The 19960-nt window shown below is 45.0% G+C and overlaps 1 protein-coding gene across 1 annotated transcript in view; it reads left to right on the forward strand.

Annotated features, from left to right (window-relative positions):
- Positions 1–19735, forward strand: part of ST6GALNAC5 (ST6 N-acetylgalactosaminide alpha-2,6-sialyltransferase 5) — a 176990-nt gene extending 157255 nt beyond the window's left edge. Inside the window, exons 4-5 of the mRNA XM_032870134.1 lie at positions 3507–3614; positions 15118–19735. Of these exons, the coding sequence (XP_032726025.1) occupies positions 3507–3614; positions 15118–15349 (340 nt within the window). The 3' untranslated portion in view covers positions 15350–19735. The remainder of the gene's footprint in view (positions 1–3506; positions 3615–15117) is intronic.
- The last annotated feature ends 225 nt before the right edge of the window (positions 19736–19960 follow it).

The following is a 19960-nucleotide window of genomic DNA, read 5'->3' on the forward strand; positions in this document are numbered from 1 at the left end:
CTCTGTGCCTCTTACCTTTAGGAACCTGTCTTAAAGAGGCTAATATTGTATTGACTCAGTATTCTCATGTGCCCATATTCTTAACGTGGGTACTCCAAGCTAAGAGAACCAAGATAGAAATAGCCCCTCAGAACAAATGTGTTTCTGAACATTAAAACACAAAACATGCAGGGGGTCCAAGAATATTTCTTCTCTGTATGCATTCATTGAAACCCAGCCAAACAGGAAGATGTATTACAGGTACCCAAAATGCAGAATGTCTAATTTTGTACATTTCATGATCAAGACATTCATTCAGGCTGTTATTTGTGGGGGGGGGGGGAACCAGAATAATTCAATAGATTTTGATTTATAGAAGTTTCACTCTACTTAAAAGTGGAGGGGGAAATATGGCCCAGGAAGAATCTGCAATTCAGAAGTGTGACAAATGACTGAGATGGCCAAGTGGTATTCTTGGATATTAGAAAGTAACTGTACTTGAAAATAACTTTCTAATTGAATAAGGGTATATTAGGAAAATATGATTCAGAACCAATATTATAGTAATTAGATAAAGGAAGCATAAATGAAATAACTGCAGGAAGAATATTTCCATAGAGATTATAAATGAGATTCTGGTGGAGCAGAAAGGGCTTTAATTGTAATTTAGTGTGCACTATAGAATTATCAGCTCCGTGTGTTACTTCATCATATAAAAGAATATCTGATCATTTTCCCTAATAAGCACATGACAGCTCTTCATATTCCTTCATTATAGCTGATTAAGTGTAAAAACAGTAGATATTCCTTTGCTGGAAAAAGAGTTCAGATCTTTTCAGAACGACAGCACAAGGCAGTTGCAGCTGGATAGCACGTGATCCCAGAAGGCTACTCTTTCCGGGGTCTGGGGAATTCTAAGTGGCACTTGAAAGAACTCATCACGGGGGCTTCTTTTGTCCTTCACTATGCATTCTCCCCCATTGCTACCCACGAAACTTCTTTCTGGAGAGCCACACTCTCTAGTATTTCTGACCGTGCCTGACAGTCTCTACTATATCTCGCAAAAGAAAGCCAAGAGAACGGGGAGTTTCTGCCACGGGGAGATCCCTCTTGGCACTGCCCACAACCCTGAAAGCACAAGGACACAGTCTCTTCCTGGGCCTCCCAGCTTCTCGGTTATTCACTGACCCAGTGTGAGTCTAGAACACTTGGCCGTTGCACCACACAGACCGGCGGATGAAGACAGATTCTAACTTGAGGCAAGAGACCTTCCCCTTTCCCTTCCTCAGTCAGCTAGCTCTGCTCTGCCTCACCTCCTTCAGTCCCATAGTGGTTGATTGGTTTGTTTTTTGAGAGAGAGGGGTAGGAAGGGAGAGGGAGAGAGAGAATTCCAAGTGTCTCACAGCCAACACAGAGCCCGTCGCAGGGCTCGATCTCACGGCCCTAAGATCACAACCTTGAGCTAAAATCAAGAGTCAGATGGTCAACTGACTGAGCCACCAGGCTCCCTAAGTCCCAGAGTTCTTATGAATATACAGCCTTGGGGAGAAAGGAGAGGATCGTTAATAGCTCTGTAGGCTGGAGGCTCCAGAATTTCGTCCTTACTGCCCTGATGATTGATGGTGGATCCCACACCAGAGCCAGCAGCGGAGTTGGAAGGATAGCAATTTCTTCAGGGATGCTAAAAAACAAAACAAAACACAGAAAGTAATGGCTGAATTATTTGCTTCATTTGCTCCAATCTGCAACCAAGAGAGGAGGAAGGGGTCTCGATGTATCAACATACCATACTAGACTCTTTTTATGGTGTTTTCTCACTTAGTCCCCGGAGTAGCTCAGGAAGCCAAGGCCTGCGTTACAGATGGGCAGTCCAGGCTCATGAGCGATGAGCGATAACCCACCTCAGATCATTCCACTGGCCCGTGGTAGAACAGCCAATGTACAAACCCATAATGTTCCCCTCCTTAGGAGCTTTGAAAATGTACTTCCTGGGGCACCTGGGTGGCTCAGTCATTAAGCATCTGCCTTTGGCTCAGGTCATGATCCCAGGATCCTGGGATCGAGCCCCGCATTGGGCTCCCTTCTCAGGGGGAAGCCTGCTTCTCCTTCTCCCACTTCCCCTGCTTGTGTTCCCCTCTCTCACTGTCTCTCTCTCTCTGTCAAATAAATAAATAAAATCTTTACAAAAATAAAAAATAAATTTAAAAAAATGTACTCCCTGGGCTAATACTGGGTCAGGGGACAATGTTATGGAAAGCCAAAATGAGTAAAGGGATTAAGAACTACAAAGTGGAAACCACAAACTCAGTCATGACTGCATCACCCATTCCTGTCAGGTATTTGACAAGATAAAAGACTCCTTATTATGCTTCTTTGCTTTTATGGGTTTTTTGTGGGATTGGGGGGGCCCATATGTGAAATGGAAATAATGCATAATGATTTGCAAAAAGTCTTCTTCCTTCTCAAAGAGGGGTGCTACACAGTGCAAGCAGAAAAGCTTTTCAGCAGCTCTGGTATTCACATCACATATGGTGCTATGGCCGGGCAAAGTCAGACAGTCTGACCTTGGGAATAAGGTGTTTGAAACCGGCTAATGAGGCATACCATAAGCACTGGGAAAAAAAAGCAAAAGCCGCAACCCCCTAAGAATTGAAACTAATATCCACAGCAGCAAAGCAATGGTAGACCGAGTCATTCTCAGAGGGTCAAATTAGACCTTGATGTTACGTCTCCACAGTTATCCTTAGGCGTGGCACGTGGCTGGAGCTCAGCACAGGTGTTTGAATGGGCAAACGAATGAATTTAGGAACACACACATTCACTCCTTAAATTTTGTCAATTCAGTCTTCTAATAAAAAAAAAAAAGTTTTAGAGGGCTCTGGATGTTCTGAGGTAAAATAAAGCAAATGCTCAATTAAGCATAAGCATTCCTGTGGTCCTTTTCCTCCAGTAATTAGCCCTTTCCCAAATGAATGCACTCTTCCTAAAAGAAAAGACATTCAATCAAGATGTCAATGTTAATTAGTCTAACTGAAGGCAAGCTTTTACCCCATGATTATTTAATCGATCAATAGATATTAGTCAATACATAGTCACATCTGTGTGTTTATGCATATTTAATAACCTCTTCATTATTCAGCCTGCTTGGGGAACAAGGAATATTTCTAATTAGTCAAGTATTCTAGTTAATAAAGAAAGAGTTGACACGTGGGGATTGTCACCTTAAAGAGCTTGGGTTGTGGTTGTACACACTTACACCCTGAAACACTCTCATCATCTCTGATGATGTAGAAGTTGCTTGAGCACCCTTTCCTGTCATAACTCACCATGGCGGAAAATGGATGTCATTTATCACTTACTGTGGAATATGATGCTATTGGTGAGTGATTTCTACCTGGTAAAATTTCAGCTGTTTACCAACTGGATAGAGAGAGAGAGAGTCAGCCTTGCTCCCCAAAGGATTTAAAATGGTCGTGGTTGTAATGATGACTTCAGCAGCTTGTGGACTTCTTTGTTGTTCCTTCCAGGAAGATCTCCAACACTTGGCTCAGCACCGGCTGGTTCACGATGACGATCGCGCTGGAGCTCTGTGACAGGATCAATGTGTATGGCATGGTGCCCCCAGACTTCTGCAGGTAGGATTTATTCTGCAAGTGTGATTCATCAGCAGTGTTGTGCAGGGCTTACAAAGGTCTGATTCCAAATATCAGCCATGAAACCTGTCTAGCTATCTTCTCGAAGCAATTAATTAACATGTCCCAAGTTCTGGTTCTAGAAACAACAAACAGCATTTAATTATGTGATATAAAATATTGAAAGTTTTTGTTTGCACTGCTGGAGAACTAATCCGTCTTGTGGGCTCCATGTATCCTCTGAATATTTATCAACCACAAGTAATGCAATAATTGGCATAATATTAATGATGAGCAAGCATTAAGGAATATTAGTTTTATTCTCATTTGAAAGGAATGCAGTAATTTTTAATGAATTAAAGAGGGCAATTTCTTTGACGGTAAGGTCTGTTTGCTAAAATTAAAATATTGCTCTGAGCCTCTTTTCCTCCCCATGTCAGTAGCCTTGGTTTGTACTTCTAAGGCCAAAAGCACAGACATAATGCTTTTGATGTACCACTTTAAAGGGAACAGACGCACATCTCCCCTGCTACCTTAAGTCCACTCCCAACATACGGGCCCGGCCAGCACTGGGTGCGTAGGCACAGCCGCACCGGGAAAACCTCAGGGCCTGGTTTGCAGAAACTGGTTTGGAAATCCACCTGTGATTGAGAGTAGCAATGCCGGTACGTTCAGAAAGTGCCCTACTTTTCGGGAGTGCCTGATGACCTTGCTCATGGCCTCCATCCTGATCTTCAAATGGCAAAACCTGGGGTGGGGGGGCATTTTGAACTTGCTCTTTAAAATATATGCCTGCTCATACCTGCATGTGTTTGAAACCTAACGACTTCTTGAAGGCCACGGGCCTTTTACACGGAATCTGAAGTTGGGAGGTTGAACGCAAGGACAGAGGACTTAATCATGCTCATTTACCACTTTGCCACTTTTCTCTCACTCTCTTTAACCCAGAGACCCGACACAGCGGCCGTACCAGTTTGTCTGAGAGAGTCAGGGCACAGAGGAGAAAGCTGGGCCAGAGAGGCCTTTGATAGTTGCCTAGACCCCCTGGTCCCCAGGAGGGACGTGATGTGGTGAGGAAGGCTGTGGGGTCAGCTCCTGTCGGCTCTGCCGGGCCACTTCCTAACTGAGTGTGACCTTGAGCTAGTTGTTCGGTCTTTCAGGAGCTCGGCTTCCTCCTCGTTAGAAGTGGACGTGGTGATCCTGGAAACTCAGCCATGAGGTCATCAGTGGATGAAATAAGTTAGTAGATGTAAAGTGCTTGGAACAGCACCTCGTACATGTCAAGAGTTAGCTTGGATCCCCACCCAGTCCCTCGTCACTTAACTCACTGGCCTTGCTTCCCTAGTTAGCAATCCACATGCAGAAAGAAGGTAGGATAGTGTAAAAAAACAAAAACAACAACAACAACAAAAACCAGCCGACTGCCTCCTCAAGCCAACAGGCTAACAAAGGCAGTGGGATCAGGTGCTTATGGGCACACAAAGGGCCGTCAAAGTTGATAGCTATATGGCAGGTGTAATTATGTAACATTGCCATCAGGATGCCAGAGAGAAAGAGCATGAATAAATTGAAATGTTAATGACTTCTAGTGTTCAAGGAAATATTCCATTTATTATGGAAAACAAATGAAAGGCAAGTCAACCTGTCATTCCTCTTACTCTGGGTTAGTTCATCACGACTGTCCGTAGGAGGGAAGCAGCTTTCAAGATGGCCCTAAGAATGCCGTCAAAAGACTGTCGGTGCACCTTAAGCTGTCACCGGCTCAGGCGTTCTTTTCCCCAGCCCCCATCCCGAAGGTTCGACGGTTGCTCTCACAACACACTTTCTCCAAGAGCTCTTTGGAAGGACCCCTATACTCTGTGTCCTGGCAGAGCAAGTGGAGAAGAATGCCGGGTGTCGGGCAGCAGACACGGTGAGGCTGGAGGGAGCGCCCTGTTCAGTCGTAATTCCTGCTCAGGGAGGCCGAGAAGGGAAAAACCAGGAGCGGCACACGCTGCCTCCCAAGTTCCTGTAACCTTTGTCTCTGCTACAGGTTAGCTGAACCGCCCAGTTAACAACCCCGTGACCTTGAGTCTTGCTGCCCTCATGTGCAGGATGGTCATAAGAAAACAGCCAAAAAAGCCAGCAGGTCATGGTGAGGATTAAATGAGATCATAGATTGTAGAATGTCTGACTCAGTGTCCTGCACACAGCTCGTGCTCAGGAAAGACGATTAGTGTTATGAATAGTACTAATACTTTAATATGATATTATAAGATATATAAAATAATTATTAATGTTTTCCTAAGTACTTGAGAGTTGCCCCAAAAGTTACTAAGAACTTCGGCAGGTCCAAAGACTAGGACACAGCTGTTGCCTTCTAGAAACTCACCGTAAGCCTTATCCACATGAAGACGTAATGAACACAGCATAGCCACTTGGAGTCAAAGGACTCTTGCAGACAGTATCGACCACTGGAGAATGAAAGAGCAACTTGGAAGTCAGTCCTGCTGCTCATCTAGCCGTTCCCCCTTTTGTTTTTATTTTGGAAGAAGTTGAGATCTCTAAGGGCCAAGCAGCGTTCATGTGTCCTGGGGTCTAGGACTTAAGGAGGTAAGCTCTCACCAGGACCCAGGAATGGTATGGAAGTTTCCGGGAGATAGCAGAGCTCAGGCTGCTTGAGCCCACCGGAACATAAATTCTCCAAGGGCCCTGAACTTCTTCCAAAAGAAGAAGAGAAAATAACCACTTCTGCTGCTCAGAAGCTATGTGACTTAGAGAAAGTTACTTGACTTTACTGACCTTAGTGATCTTGGGCAAGTTACATACTGACTATCTCACGTACTGACTATCTCTGTAGTATAGTGACTTCGCTTCCGTATCCGTAAGATGGTGACGGCAACGGTACTTACTGTGAGGGTTTCTATGATAATCTCATAAGATACTAGATGAGGAAGGCTTGGCGTATATTAAGCGTGGTGTATATCAGACATGCACAAATTTATCAGGTGAAGGGACGGGCTAATATGCAAGTGTGGGTTTCCATTACCACACTTTAAGGAGATGTCCAGCAAGCGGTATCACATGATGCCCAGGGGGTGAGGAGAGCCTGGCTGCTAGAAAGGGAAGGACCTGTGTGGCCTCTTGTATGAACAGGATGCCACTTTTCTGCCCCACGGGGACTGGGCTGCACGTGGCCTCCAGCTCCCACAGGCCATCACATGGGGTGGCTCGAGTGAACCTGCCCATTCTGTGGCTTTCCAGTGTCTCGCTAGACTGGAGAGTTAGGCACAGGGGGCCAGACTTCAGCAAGCAAAAAGAGAGCCAACTGCCGATTTGGGGTAAAGCAACTTTTTCTGACTTTAAGACGCAACTAGTATCCTCAAAAGGAGTTATTTGCTAAATTAACCACAGAGACTTCATTCCCTCAACCGACTCATGTTGGGTACTGAGGACATAATCAGGGATGCATAAGACAGAGTCTCTGCCTTCAGTCCCCTTAGGGTCACTTGGACACAATTCGGTCAAAAGGGCCAGAAGGCTCACGAGGCGCCTGTGGGAGAAAATCCGCACTGTCTGCCTATCAATCGCATCTGACCCGCAGCTTTCCTCAAACATCCACCTCTGACTTTCTGCCGGACTCAGAGGGGTCCTTGTATTCCTCTGACCCTACTGGGTGGAACAGGGGCAAGAGAGGAGGAAGACTGGGCCCAGCCACCCCCGCTCCGTCAAGAGCAGACCCACTTCTCTCTGTGTTACATCCGGGCTCTTCTCTGACAAGGGTTGCCCGGCAAATAACAACTCTGACAGCCTCCAGTGTGAGCTACAGTCCTGCTGCTCTCCAGTCACACGCTTTTCAGGAGAATCTAATCATTGCCTTCTTATTGCTGGGGAAACAGAGGCACAGAGAGACCGAACACTGGGCTACTTCTGTGGTCATCTCTGTCAGCCTAAGGTGGCAGTGACCCAAAGGGAATGTCAGCCGCCATATGCATCGCATGAGGGAGGGAACAGAAGATGACAGGGTGTAGGGGACTAAATTATTCCCCGGGGAAGCAAACAGCTGAGCAATCCCTGAGGGTCCGGTTCCCAGGATAAGGGTGGACGGGCTTGCCCCTGCAAGCCGAGAGCTCCCCCTTTCCATCCAGCTCTCCCAGAGCTCTGACCTCCCTACTCCTCCACCCAAAGGCCCTGAGTTGCTTCCAGGAGTCATTCTTTGGCAAGAAAACTTCTCGTAGCCCCTAAACTAGTAAGCATGTGGACCCCTCATAGTCCCACATTCATATTTAAAACCACAGATGGGAGCAGTGGACCTATAAATGGACAGACGCGTTCCTCAAAACCTGGCCAAATCTAACAGAGTGAAGGTTGTCTGACGAGCACGTAACCCTTCCCTCTGTAACCTGGTGCCGAGGTAGCTCCTGACTGCTCTCCCCAAGTCTGCTCTCTCTCCTTCCTCTCCAGACACCACTGTGCTGCTGGAGAGACTACATCTGACTCAGTTCGACCCCTCAGTAGTTCCCCAAAGCTTTTATTTTATTTTATTAAAGATTATTAAGGATTTTATCCAGAGAAATACAGAACATAGGTAGACAGAGCAGCAGGCAGAGGGAGAGGGAGAAGCAGGCTCTCTGCTGAGCAGGGAGCCCAATGCAGGGCTTGAACCCATAACCCTGGGATCATGAGCTGAGCCAATGGCAGACGCTTAATGGACTGAGCCACCCAGGCGCCCTCCCCAAAGCTTTTAGAACAGAATTCCCACCCCCTTGCTTAGCACACAGCCCTCCAGGACCTGGCTTCTGCATCTGCTCTAGTCTCCCCTTCTCTCCCCACACAGACTTTTTTTTTTTGCCGTAGGGAAAACTTAGAAAGGAGCTCCCCCTGCAGGCCTCTGGCCTTTGGCCCTCAGCTTGGAATTTCCAGCCCCTTCCTCTTCATCTGGCCAATATCAATCACTGGTGGTTCTTTACAATAATATTAATGGTTATTTTTCTGCACATACCACACGCTGGTCCTGTGCTTAGTATAAACAGATGTGCCATTTCGTGGAAGCCTGTGATAATGCCATGAGATAAACATTACTCTCGTCATTTCACATGTCAAACTTGAAGACCTAAAACAGCTGTCCAGGATCATGGGGCAGGGAAGTGACAGAGCTAGGGTCTCCAGGACCTCCCTCCACGGTCTCAGTGCAGCAGGCCCTCCTCCTGCAAGCTTTTCCTCACTCCTGTCAGACCCTGCCTATGCCCCCACTGGGCCCTCTGCCAACCCCGCCCCCGTCCCCCACCCCCCCGCCACCCCAGTTTGTCGGGATCCTTTATTTGCCTGTAGTCTCGCCTGGGTCAGTGCTCTGTCCAGACTTGCATCTTCAGGACTTGTTCTTGTGTCTGGCACATAGTATGTACTCAGTATTGATTGACTCAGTGAATAAAGAAAACCTTCGTTACCTTGGCAGTGTGTAAGAAACTGATTCTAGAGTTATCCCAAGCCCAGAAGTGTCCAGTGAATGAAAAATATAATTAGCAAATGACCAATTCAAATCTGAAGGGTCCTAGGACATCAGTGGCGGCCACCTGTTTCATCGTTCTCAGCTGGAGTGAGCGCTGGGTCTTCAGAGAGGGGCTCAGCCGTCAGGCAATTAGTCTCCATCCTGCCCCTAGTCCTGGGCTCCAGGATCATCGGTATTCTGAAAGCTGGGGAAAATTAATGCCACGTTGCACCAGAGACAGTCTCAAAATATATTCTTGTGTGGACAGTAGACCCTTAAGTCATGCCATGTCATATAGAAAGCCAAATCCATTCTATCCAGATGGTCTATAAATTGCAATGAAAAAAAAAATCTGTTATCATTGCCTTCCAAACTAAGTTATGGTGAGTATTTTTAATCTCATTTTCTACTGTAAATTATTTGTGATAATAATGGGCCAAGCGTTTAAATTCTACCTAATCATCTTATTTCTGGTCATACTTAACACATTACCAAGTTTACAACTCTCTGTCACCCGTCGTTTCTTGAGTATTAATTAGCAGAGTAATGACTCAGAGTGATCACTGTCATGGAACTAAATTAATATCTCATCCATAATGTGAAGGACATCTCAAAGGTATCGTGCATATCAGAGAGTTGATTCTACTAGAATTATTAGCTAGCGAACATTAATAAAGCTGCCAGTGTAACAGGGAAAGTTCTAGTTGGCAACAGTCCACTGTGTAGAATCAGATGCTTACAGAGACAGATAGGGAATGGTAATGCACCCAGGAGGTTCACATTTTATGAAGTAGACTTCAAATATAGTGTTGTGTTTTTTTCCCAGACAGTTCTCTTTGCCATGATTTCCTTCTTCTGTCTTTGCCCTGATTTGACCCACTCTTGGCAGTCCTGGGGTGTTTCCATCACCTTCCTCCCTGTGGGTACCATCGATCTATGAAGAGATGTTGTAACATCACCGGAGGTGCCAGAGTCGTGGAGGGTGAGTGGGAGTCCGGATGACTCACTCCGGCTCTTTGCCCCAGAAAGGGTGGATAGCGGCAGGCTCTCACTGCTCTGTCTGCCCCAGAGTCACCAGAATTAGTCCACTGGCTTCCAAGGGGTATAGATGTTTTCCTTCTGAAAGAGGCTGTAAAAGAGTAAAGGGGACTCAGCAGGTCCCACCGGGCTAGAGCAGATGTGTGGGAAGGCCTGCTCTAGGAGCATTTCCTTCAGGATGCTACTAGTATCCCTAGTGGCCCACAATTCAAGCTAATTTCAGAACACTCTAGACACTTGACAGCTGTCCATTCAGCTCTATTCTACTAGCATTTCCTGACTACCTACTGGATGCTGGGTAACATGCCCGCACAGAAGCGTGTTTAGAGAGTCTGAGAGCTCTAGAGAGAGGCAAAGCCACCATTCCCTTCCTGGCACCTTTGTAGCCTTGTGGATAGTTCAGCCCCAACTAACGGATCAGGGTCAACCCAGATCACACCTGGAACTGAAAGGATTCTCACAGGCTTGTTGACATCAGGACGCTTCTGCCGGTTGTACAGCTTAGCTGTTGGAGATTCACAAATGGAACATGACAAGCTCCCGTCACCATTAATATTCGCGAGTATAACATTCAGGGAGCACAAGGGCTCTACTGCTCACGCTGACGGGCTGCGGAGTGTCCACCGAGCCCGGGGCTCCTCTGTCTGCAGGTGCTCAGGAGAACGCAGCGAGGACAGAGTCGTTCCAAACCAGGTTCCAACAGGTGCCATTGGTACACAAACCCACCTGGTAGAGCAGGTTTTCCAAGATACAGAGCCTCGCTCTTAGGAGTTCCACTTTGGTCCCTATCTGAGCCCTGAAACTTCTTCAATTTTTCTGTGCATGAGTTTTGTCATCTCTAAAATAAGGGTCAGAACGGTACCTCTGGCATGGGGGCTTTGTGAGGATTCAGTCGTGTCAAATGCCGAGCACTCTGTTTGGTGCTGTAAAGGTAACTAAAGTCCGGCACCCGGGATGGTCTATGAGTGAGGCTGTGTGCTTACAGCCAGGCCCTGGAACCCTCCTGCCCGCCGGCTCCTCAGCCCTCAGATGGAGCAATGACACTGACCTTAGGCTCCCTCCCTTGCCGGATGGGGATGTGGAAGGGATCACGGAAGTGAAGCACCATAGCTTAGCAAGAACCTCACTAAATCAGCCATCCTCAACCTGGCTGTGTATTTAGACTCTCATAAGGCGCTTTTCAACATAAACAGGTTTTTAAAAGTTTTTGTTTTGAAAAAGTTTTGCACTTACCAAAAGTTGCATAAGTAGCACAGAGTTCCTGTATACCCTTCACCTTGCTTCCCCTAATGTTAACATTTTGCATCATTACGGTCCAATGATCAAAACTAAGAAATGAACACCAATGCAAAACTCTTACTTAAAGAGACTTTATCCAGATTTCACCAGTTTTCCGGCTGAGGTCTCTGATCTCCTCCAGGACCTACTCCAGGATCCTTTTGCACTTACATATCTTGGCTCTCAGTCTCCTCCTGTCCGGGGCCATACTTCAGCCTCTCCTTCTCTTTCACGACATTGAAGAAATCTGGTCATTGTCATGGGAGGTCCCTCACTCTGGATTCGCGTGATGTTTTCTCATGATCGGGTTGAGGCTGTGCATTCCTGGGAGGGTACCACAGGATCAGGAAGCCCTTCCCAGCATCCCACATGTCAACAGACACGTGATGTCAGATGTCTCAATGTGGCAGTGTTAACCTTGATTGCCTCGCTAAGGTGGTGTTTGCTGGGTTTACTCACCTCGAAGTTATTATTTTTCCCTTTGTCATTATAAATATCCTGGGGGAGATACGTCATGTAAATAACCTATTTCTCTTCATCATTTTTCCCCACTTATGTTTCATTCGTTGGCTCACTTTGCTTGCAATAGTTGCAAGGCTGTTTTAGTGGTGATTTCTTTATTCCCTCATTCTCTCTGGATTTATTAATTGGAATTCTTCTATATGGAAATGCCATTTCTTCCTCCCTGTTTATTTATAGATTTAGCTATTTACTGAAATTATCATGGACTCATGGGTATTTCTTTTATTTTGTGGGGTTTATAACCCAGTACTACCATTATTTATTCTGATACTCAAACTTCACGTACTTTTAAAATAGCTGTGCCTGGGACCCCCTCCAAATCAATTAAGCCTGAATCTGTGGAGGTGGGACACAGGCAGTGGTATTTCTTTAAAGCTCCCTGTGTGCACTGAATGTTCGTTCTCTCACAACTCCCCTCGCTCCACCCTGCTTCCTCCCTAAAGAAACAAAAACCCTCCGCCACACAGGTTTTGCAGGATTTATTCCCGAGGTGACCCTTAGAGTGCTGATGACAGGCTGTGGCCCCTTGGGAAACTGGCTCTGAGATGATCTCCACCCTCACACCTCCACGCCCTCCGCTTCTTCTGGTCCCCCCAAACAGGAACTGGGGTGCCACACCCTCCTTTACAACAGTAGCCTCCTGATGTGGAAATTCTGCTGATGTATTTTGCTGCTGGGTCAGGAGGAAGGAGAAAAAGCTACTGCAGTCTTTAAAGTCAGGTTTGAGGAAAGACCTAAGGAATGAGGGCCTTATTCTGGAAAGGACGCAGCGGTGAATCACAGCGGGTGGCAGGCTTTCCAGAGGGAGGGCTGTTCCCACAGGCTCTTCGGCTCTCCCCTCAAGGCCCACAAAGCACTCCTTGGCCATTTGGGCAGAATTTTAAAGTGTGGAAACAATCCCACTTATTTGGACACCTTGGAAATCATAACAATTAAATGTGTAAATTTAATTCTCCCTTTAAGGGATCAATAGGGAGCCAAATAAGTTTTCATTCCAAGAGATGGTCTTCCTGAATAAGGAAACTGATCTTCTAGCATCCGTTAGCTGGTTTCCAATTTCTCTGTATTCCTAGATGCCAACTCAATCTCATGGTATTTTTAGAAGCTTAATTGTTTCTTTAATCAGATTGATTCCAGTAATATGTTCAAAGTGCAGATAAATCAGATTTAAAACCTGATTTATATTGGAATAAAAGCTTAACTCCAAGTGTACCATGCCACGGTGAATTCGGCACTGTTCCCCAAATTGTGCCCTATGAATCTGGGGACATCTGTCTCACAAATTTGTATCTTTTTTTGTTTATTCTTTTCTCCATGGTATTCAGTTCCAGCTTGAATTCTTCCTAGAATGCATTTTCTCTATGGAAATTACCCTTTGTTAAAACTTCAAGGGGATTCCAGTTTCTGGAGTAAGTAAAGACGTGAAATCTGTATTAGCTAGACAGGGTTGGATCTGATGTGTCACTGTGGAACACAGAGATACTTCTGAGACAAGCCTGATGTAGATGCAAAGTAGTAATTCAGCATAGCGTCCAACCCAGGAGGAGGAACGTTTAAATGCTGCAGGACAAAAATAAATCTCTCTTCCTGGAAGAACTTTAACCTCAGAGGAGAGGCAGCTCAAAAGGTTTATTGTTGTCAGAGCCACAAACTTGACACCCCTCTTGATAAAAGACTTCGATCCCTGACCTCGGTAAAGTTGCTACTCTAGGAGCTATTTGTGTATTGATCTCGTCTGAAGAAAACAAATAGATGTCTAGCAGGATGAACATCTCTGGGAAACAAAGGTACTGTACTTAGAGTAGAGCCCGAGTGCCCCGAGTGGGGGCCCCAGGGCACCGGGCACAGAAAGGTGATTTGCCTGAGCCTTTTAAGAGAAGCACTGAAGCTCTACGTCAGAACCAGTTGGTAAGCGTAGCTCAAGACAGGAAGGTTTGCCTGTTGGGATACCTTGACTAATTCCATCATAGACTTCAGCATGGAAGAGGTGGTGTGGATTGGACTAGAATGGAAACCAGTGTGAGACCAGGACTCTTTGGGGGTTAGATATTTTAGTAACACAGGGCACCCAACTGCCTCAACATGTCAGTCCTTTGCACACCAACCTGAAGAAATGAGCCAGGGTTTCTCATTTGAGGTGAAATAGGGATATAGAAACAGAAAAAAATGTTGGGGCTATCCGGCTACAGTGCAAGGATTTGAGGATTTGGAATTTCTGGATTTAGAGACTCTGGATTTGGGTCCATTGTCTACCTAGAACAAGAAGAAAATGGTGGCATCATGCTTACTGTCTTTGTTCTGTGGGATCAAACTAGGATCATCAGCTTTCCATGTTGGAGGAGAAATTGTCTTTAGAGGTTTGCTGTTGAGTTGTCAATGCCATATAAATTTCTGTCAACAACAGAAATTTTAAAATTATTTATTGAGCACCTACTAAGAATAAGACAAAGGCCTGCCCTCATGAACAGATTATAAAGAAGCAAACAGCAGCAATTCTGGAGAGGGATTAATGCTGTGAGAAAAATAAACCTGAGAGAGAGAGAGCGTGCGCGCAAAGGGACAGGTGTGAGGTAAATCCTCTCTGAAGAGGACATGTTGAAGTCAGTACCCAGCAGTAAGAAGGAGTGAACTGGTTAGAAACGTGTTACAACCAGGTGACTGTCTTCACGTGCCAAGGCCTGAAGGTCAAGCTTGGCAGAGCTGAGGACCAGAAAGGCCAGTATGGCTGGAACATGTTTGGCAAGGCTGGGTTAGAACAAAGCTCTGGAGAGAACCACATCATGTAACACCCTATAAGCCACGCTTTTATTATAGTTAGAAGCTTCTGGAGGATTTAGTGAAGTGGGGGGATGGGAGGGAAATGTGGTGTGTTTTTGTTTTGTAAACATCCTTCTAGCTGCTTATGCTGAACTGACCACAAGGGCAAGAGTGGAGGAACTACAGTGGGGGTCTTAGTAATGTGGGCTTTCTAAGTCCCAAACCCCCTCACGTCCCATAGTATACTTTTAATCTCTCTCTTTGATAGTGATGCTCAAACATTTATTCACAACCTCAAAACCTTTCCACTTGCTTCTCGTGTACACATCAGGAAAACCCTCTGTTGCAATTGACTTGACTTGGAAATAGGTGTTGTGCTCATCAGCTTCCTCAGTCACAGGAGGTTTTTCCCCTTTACTCAGTCATCTCATCTTCCTCCTACAGGGATCCCAATCACCCGTCAGTACCTTACCACTATTACGAACCGTTTGGACCTGACGAATGCACCATGTACCTCTCCCACGAGCGAGGACGGAAGGGCAGCCATCACCGCTTCATCACAGAGAAACGCGTATTTAAGAACTGGGCACGGATATTCAACATTCACTTTTTTCAGCCAGACTGGAAACCAGAATCACTTGCTCTAAAGCCTCCGGAGAATAAACCTGTGTTCTGAGCAGTGATGGTGCCAGACCAAAACCTCAAGTACCTATTGCATCAGACGCCAGGGCACTGAACTTCCAGAGCCAGCAGACACAAGAGAGGGACGGGATCGGGAGCAGGAAACTCCTCCATGACCAACACGTACAGATGGCTCGGAGGCAGGACCGCCAAGCACTGCGGTTGGTGTGTAAGGAGAAAATTCCAGAATTACTATGTCCGCAGGAGCGTCATCCCTTGCAAAAGGGGTTACTTGAGGAGCTAAACACCCATGTCAGTGATGCTGTCGTGGTCTAAAGAACATTCTGGATCTCTTTAAGTATCGCCTTCAAAACCGAAGCACGAGCAGCTCAACGATGTTAGTTGTGTTCCTTTGTAGAAATGCCACATCGAAAGACCTTTTTCTATCAAGTTATATCCTAACCTGATCTATAATCTTTGTCATCTCTTGGGCTCTGTATGTGTGATTTGTAAAAAGCAGTCTGAAAGTATAGACATGATTTCTGAAGAGCACATCTCCACTGACTTTCATAAAGCAAATGCCCAATATTTATTTATTAAAAGTTTTTTAGTGTATTCTAGGCCAGTATTTTTATAGATTATGATTATGCGGTAATTTATCCTTCTTAACTCTTTAACCCTGAATGATGGTTGGAAGACACCTAGAATAGGGCTGGTGAGTGACTGGGTTCACGACACTCGGTTGTTAGCAGTTGATTGGCTTGGAAATGTCGCGTTGGTGTTTTTTGAATCCTTGGGCTTCAAGAAGAGCTATGACATTTTCTAACGTAAAGAATTGCTCCAAATGACAAAACCGAAAACCAAAAACTGTGTTGCTACAACAAAAAGATACTAACAAAAGAAACTTAAAGATAGCTGTCTTTAGTAATAGTTGGTGTAGGTTACTTGGCATAAACCCTAGTTTCCTCGTGTGAGAATGATGTCCCTGTACCAGATGACAGTGTAAGTTTCCTCCCAAATCTAAAATTCTGTAAGCCTCTCCTTGACCCACTTGAGGACCTTACACTTGGATTGATGGGGTTTCTTCAGTAGCAAAAGCCTGACTTTAGGGGGTCTTTTTCCCCCTACTATTTATCTCCCTCTGTGGTTAAAAACACAACTTCCTCACTGGTCCCCATCGGCTACAGTCTACCCCCTGCTTTTCTGGTGTTTCTTGAACCCCAAAAAGGGGGAGGGCAAAAAACTAAGAGAGAGAGAACCTCTGTGGTGTTCCCTGGCTATAGGAGCAAGGAACAGTCCTTCTCTGAGTCTGTGAGAAGAGAAGACAAGGAGCTTTCCTATCAGACGACTCATTTATCCTGTGAACTATGCAGATTCACTCATTGCAAGTCTCACATGATAGTCTCAGCCATTCCCCAGTCTGGAGGAGTATTAAGGACTTATTTTATCCAGAGCCAAGAGAGTAGTATGAAGGACCTTCATTTAAGCAAGTGCTATTCTTCAAAATTAGTCTTTTTAAAAATATACCAGTGTTTTTTTTTTTTCACATGACTTAGAAGGCATGCGCTTTTCCAATGCCAAATTCAAAGGCACCAGCAAGTATTACGTGTGGAGACCGACATTGTTTCACAGAACCTGACCTGACCTGTGACTAAAGAAGGTTTTTCACATTGCCACTTCCTTTCGCTTTCCTTACTTGGTACTAAGATTCCATTCCCTTGCACTAACTAGTACTACTTATCATATGGGGTCCTGTGGTTGGGGTGTAAACACAGTCCGGATATTTATAGGACAGAAACAAAACAAAGTTGGGATTATTGTGGTGTAGCTTGAGCTGCTAAAAGCCAGTACAATGGAAACATATGTGTTCTTCAGACTTTCTCATAGTTTTTAAAGAGACTGTAGAATATCATCCCAGCCCGATCTCTTTTGCGGCATGGACTCCGGACACACGATCATTTGTGAACGTAAGAAAAAGAGTATGAATTTCATGTGATGGATTTATAGGCCACCTTTACCATCACTTGAAGACATTATGTTGTTCAGATGTAAGTAGCTCCTTTAACAAGTTTTATTTTTATGGAAATTCGGAAAGGCATACTTGGGACCTGCAAAAATATAGCTGTATTACCTAATCTGTAATTTCTCAAATGCCTGGGTTATCTTTAGGTTTTAGGATTTGGTTTGTTTTTTTTGTTTGTTTTTGTTTTTGTTTTAAGACCATATGATAACTGCATCTTTTTTGTAACTTCTTCCTTCTTCCCAAATACTCAGCAGAGTGTAAAGCAACCAAATTCTGAAAACCCCTGGCTTCAATGGGAAATAGCTTACATCTAAATGTAGCTAAGATACAGGAGTATGGGAATTCATATTTTTTCAAATATGGTATAAATAGGTGTAAGACTGATCACTTGGGCAGTAGTTTTTATTATAGCATTTCAAGAATATGCCTGGAATTCTGATAGATTATGCCGACGGAGCTGGCTATGGGCAATTGAATTCTTATCTTGCCGCTATCATTTCCTGACTCTCGGTCTCAACACCATTCAAAACCACTAAACATCAACTCTGATATAAAAGATGATGGCAGAACCATGTTTACAGACCTCAGTGATTTCAATATCCAATTGTGTTGGGAGCCTTAGTCATACTCGTTATGTTATACACCTTTGTCTTCTTTCCCAGCTGTGTCATCAGCTACCTCCTCGCTTTTAAGACCCCAGTAATACAAAGCCACAGCTGGCCGATGCATCGCGTCTGTTATTTCAATGCAAGAACATTTGGCATAGGCCATTACAATAGATAGCCATTATGGGCAAAGATACAGGAATTCACAAACAAAATCAATCACTTCAAATGGCCCATAAAAAGAGGAATCTTACATTTAATATTCTACAGTAAATATTCACCCAAGAAAGCGTACATTAAAAGAACATTAGGAGGTAAATATTCAGTGTGCTGCATGGGGACTTTGCTACGTGATTTCCATTATGGTTAATGGGTGTTTGGTAACTAAGTCCCTGTGCTTCACTAAACCTGGGATGTGCTCCTAAGGGCTAGACATAAAACCAGAGTGATTCAGGAACTTCCAAGGTCCTAAGATTTCAGAGCGAGAGCTCGTCTTGAGAAAAAAATAAAGGAAAGCAAAACACAAAATACTGTACCTGAAAGAGAAATTTGTGGGTGTTCTCTCGGAATCCTGACACCATTGCTGGTATGTGCCTCAGAGGCCAAACAACACCTCTCTGGACAGACTCCCTTTGTCTCCTGAAGTATTCTCCATTACTGATCTATTTTAATCACATTAAAATTGAGGGATATCATCTCATTTTGAAGTAAAAACTCACCTCAAACGTTAGAATTATTGATTGGGAGGCTAAATGAATGTTAAGTAAAAGTGGACGGAACAAACTAGAATTTTGTCAGGATTCATGCAGTCTTATGTGAACATATCTGTACCTGTTTAATACCCACCCAAATAGTTGTCCTTATGTAGGGGTGACCACATTTCAGAAATACACCCTGATTTCCACTGGGGTGATGACTCAGACTGTTAGTTCAGACTTACTCTGAGATTCCTCTTCTCTCTGTAGTGTTAGGAGGTGAGGGTAACACTCCTACATATTTCGTCCCTGAGCCAATCCTTCCTTCCATCCTCCCTGCTTCTCTCTGGAACCTCAGTCCCATCCTTCCGCCATCATTCTCTCCTGATTGTCATTTGTCTACACTGGGCTCTTCAACCAGCGGTCTTTGGAGGCTGTTAAGGTCTTCCTTGTAGGTTTTTCAACTACAGACATACCTGGGGAGCAGGTTTGGGGTGGGCCCTGCCAGACGATGAGCACAGTAGGTGGGAGGAAGACATCTGGCTCTAGGACTAGGTCATTCAGAAGCACCATCCTGGTTCCCCTCGGGCTGGTAGGGGTGGGGAGGAGCTTCAGGACAGATCTTCAGTGCTAAAACAGAGGACAAGCCCCGGGCAAACTGGGACAGTGGGTCACCCTATCGAAAGGCCACCTCAGAGAGAACTATAATACTAAGGCATTGGGCGGGGGATGTGAATCCACTGCCTAGGTTCTAGCACATGCCAGAAGATGCTTCAGAGTGGAGAGAGGTGAGAGAGTGTCTATAGGTTTGAAAATGAATATGAGCAAGCCCCCTACTCCAGCTCACACATCCCCACCTACTCAGGGTATTGAGCCGCCATAGAAAAGCAAAAAAAGTCTGCGATCCTGTTTGTTTTTACTCAGTGCCCTAATATTCTATGCTACCTTGTATTATTGTTCCTGTCTCTTTATGTGTGTGTCCTATTAGTCTAATCAGATTGTAAGCTCTTTGAGAGCAGGGACTGTTTCTCCTTTGTCTTTGTAGCCCCATGCCTAGTACAGTGCCTTGCACACAATAGGCGCTCAATAAATGTCTGTTGTTGATGATGACCTCTTAATGGTGGCCCATTGGATTGGTAACCAGTATATATTCTTCCGTTTGAGAAGTGCGGGAGACAGAAAAGGTGATGAAGTAGTTAAATTTTAAGTGGGTTTTTACAGGGTCAGTCCTCAAACCTAGAACATTTTTAATCAACAGAACTGACCTAGATTTGGATAGGATAATGTAGCTGAATTCATTAGGTTTGTTAATGTTGGCTGTACTGAACACACAAAGTGAAGTT

Source organism: Lontra canadensis, unplaced genomic scaffold (genome assembly GCF_010015895.1).
Source record: "Lontra canadensis isolate GAN:19392208 unplaced genomic scaffold, GSC_riverotter_1.0 scaffold40, whole genome shotgun sequence".
Classification (NCBI taxonomy): Eukaryota; Metazoa; Chordata; class Mammalia; order Carnivora; family Mustelidae; genus Lontra; species Lontra canadensis.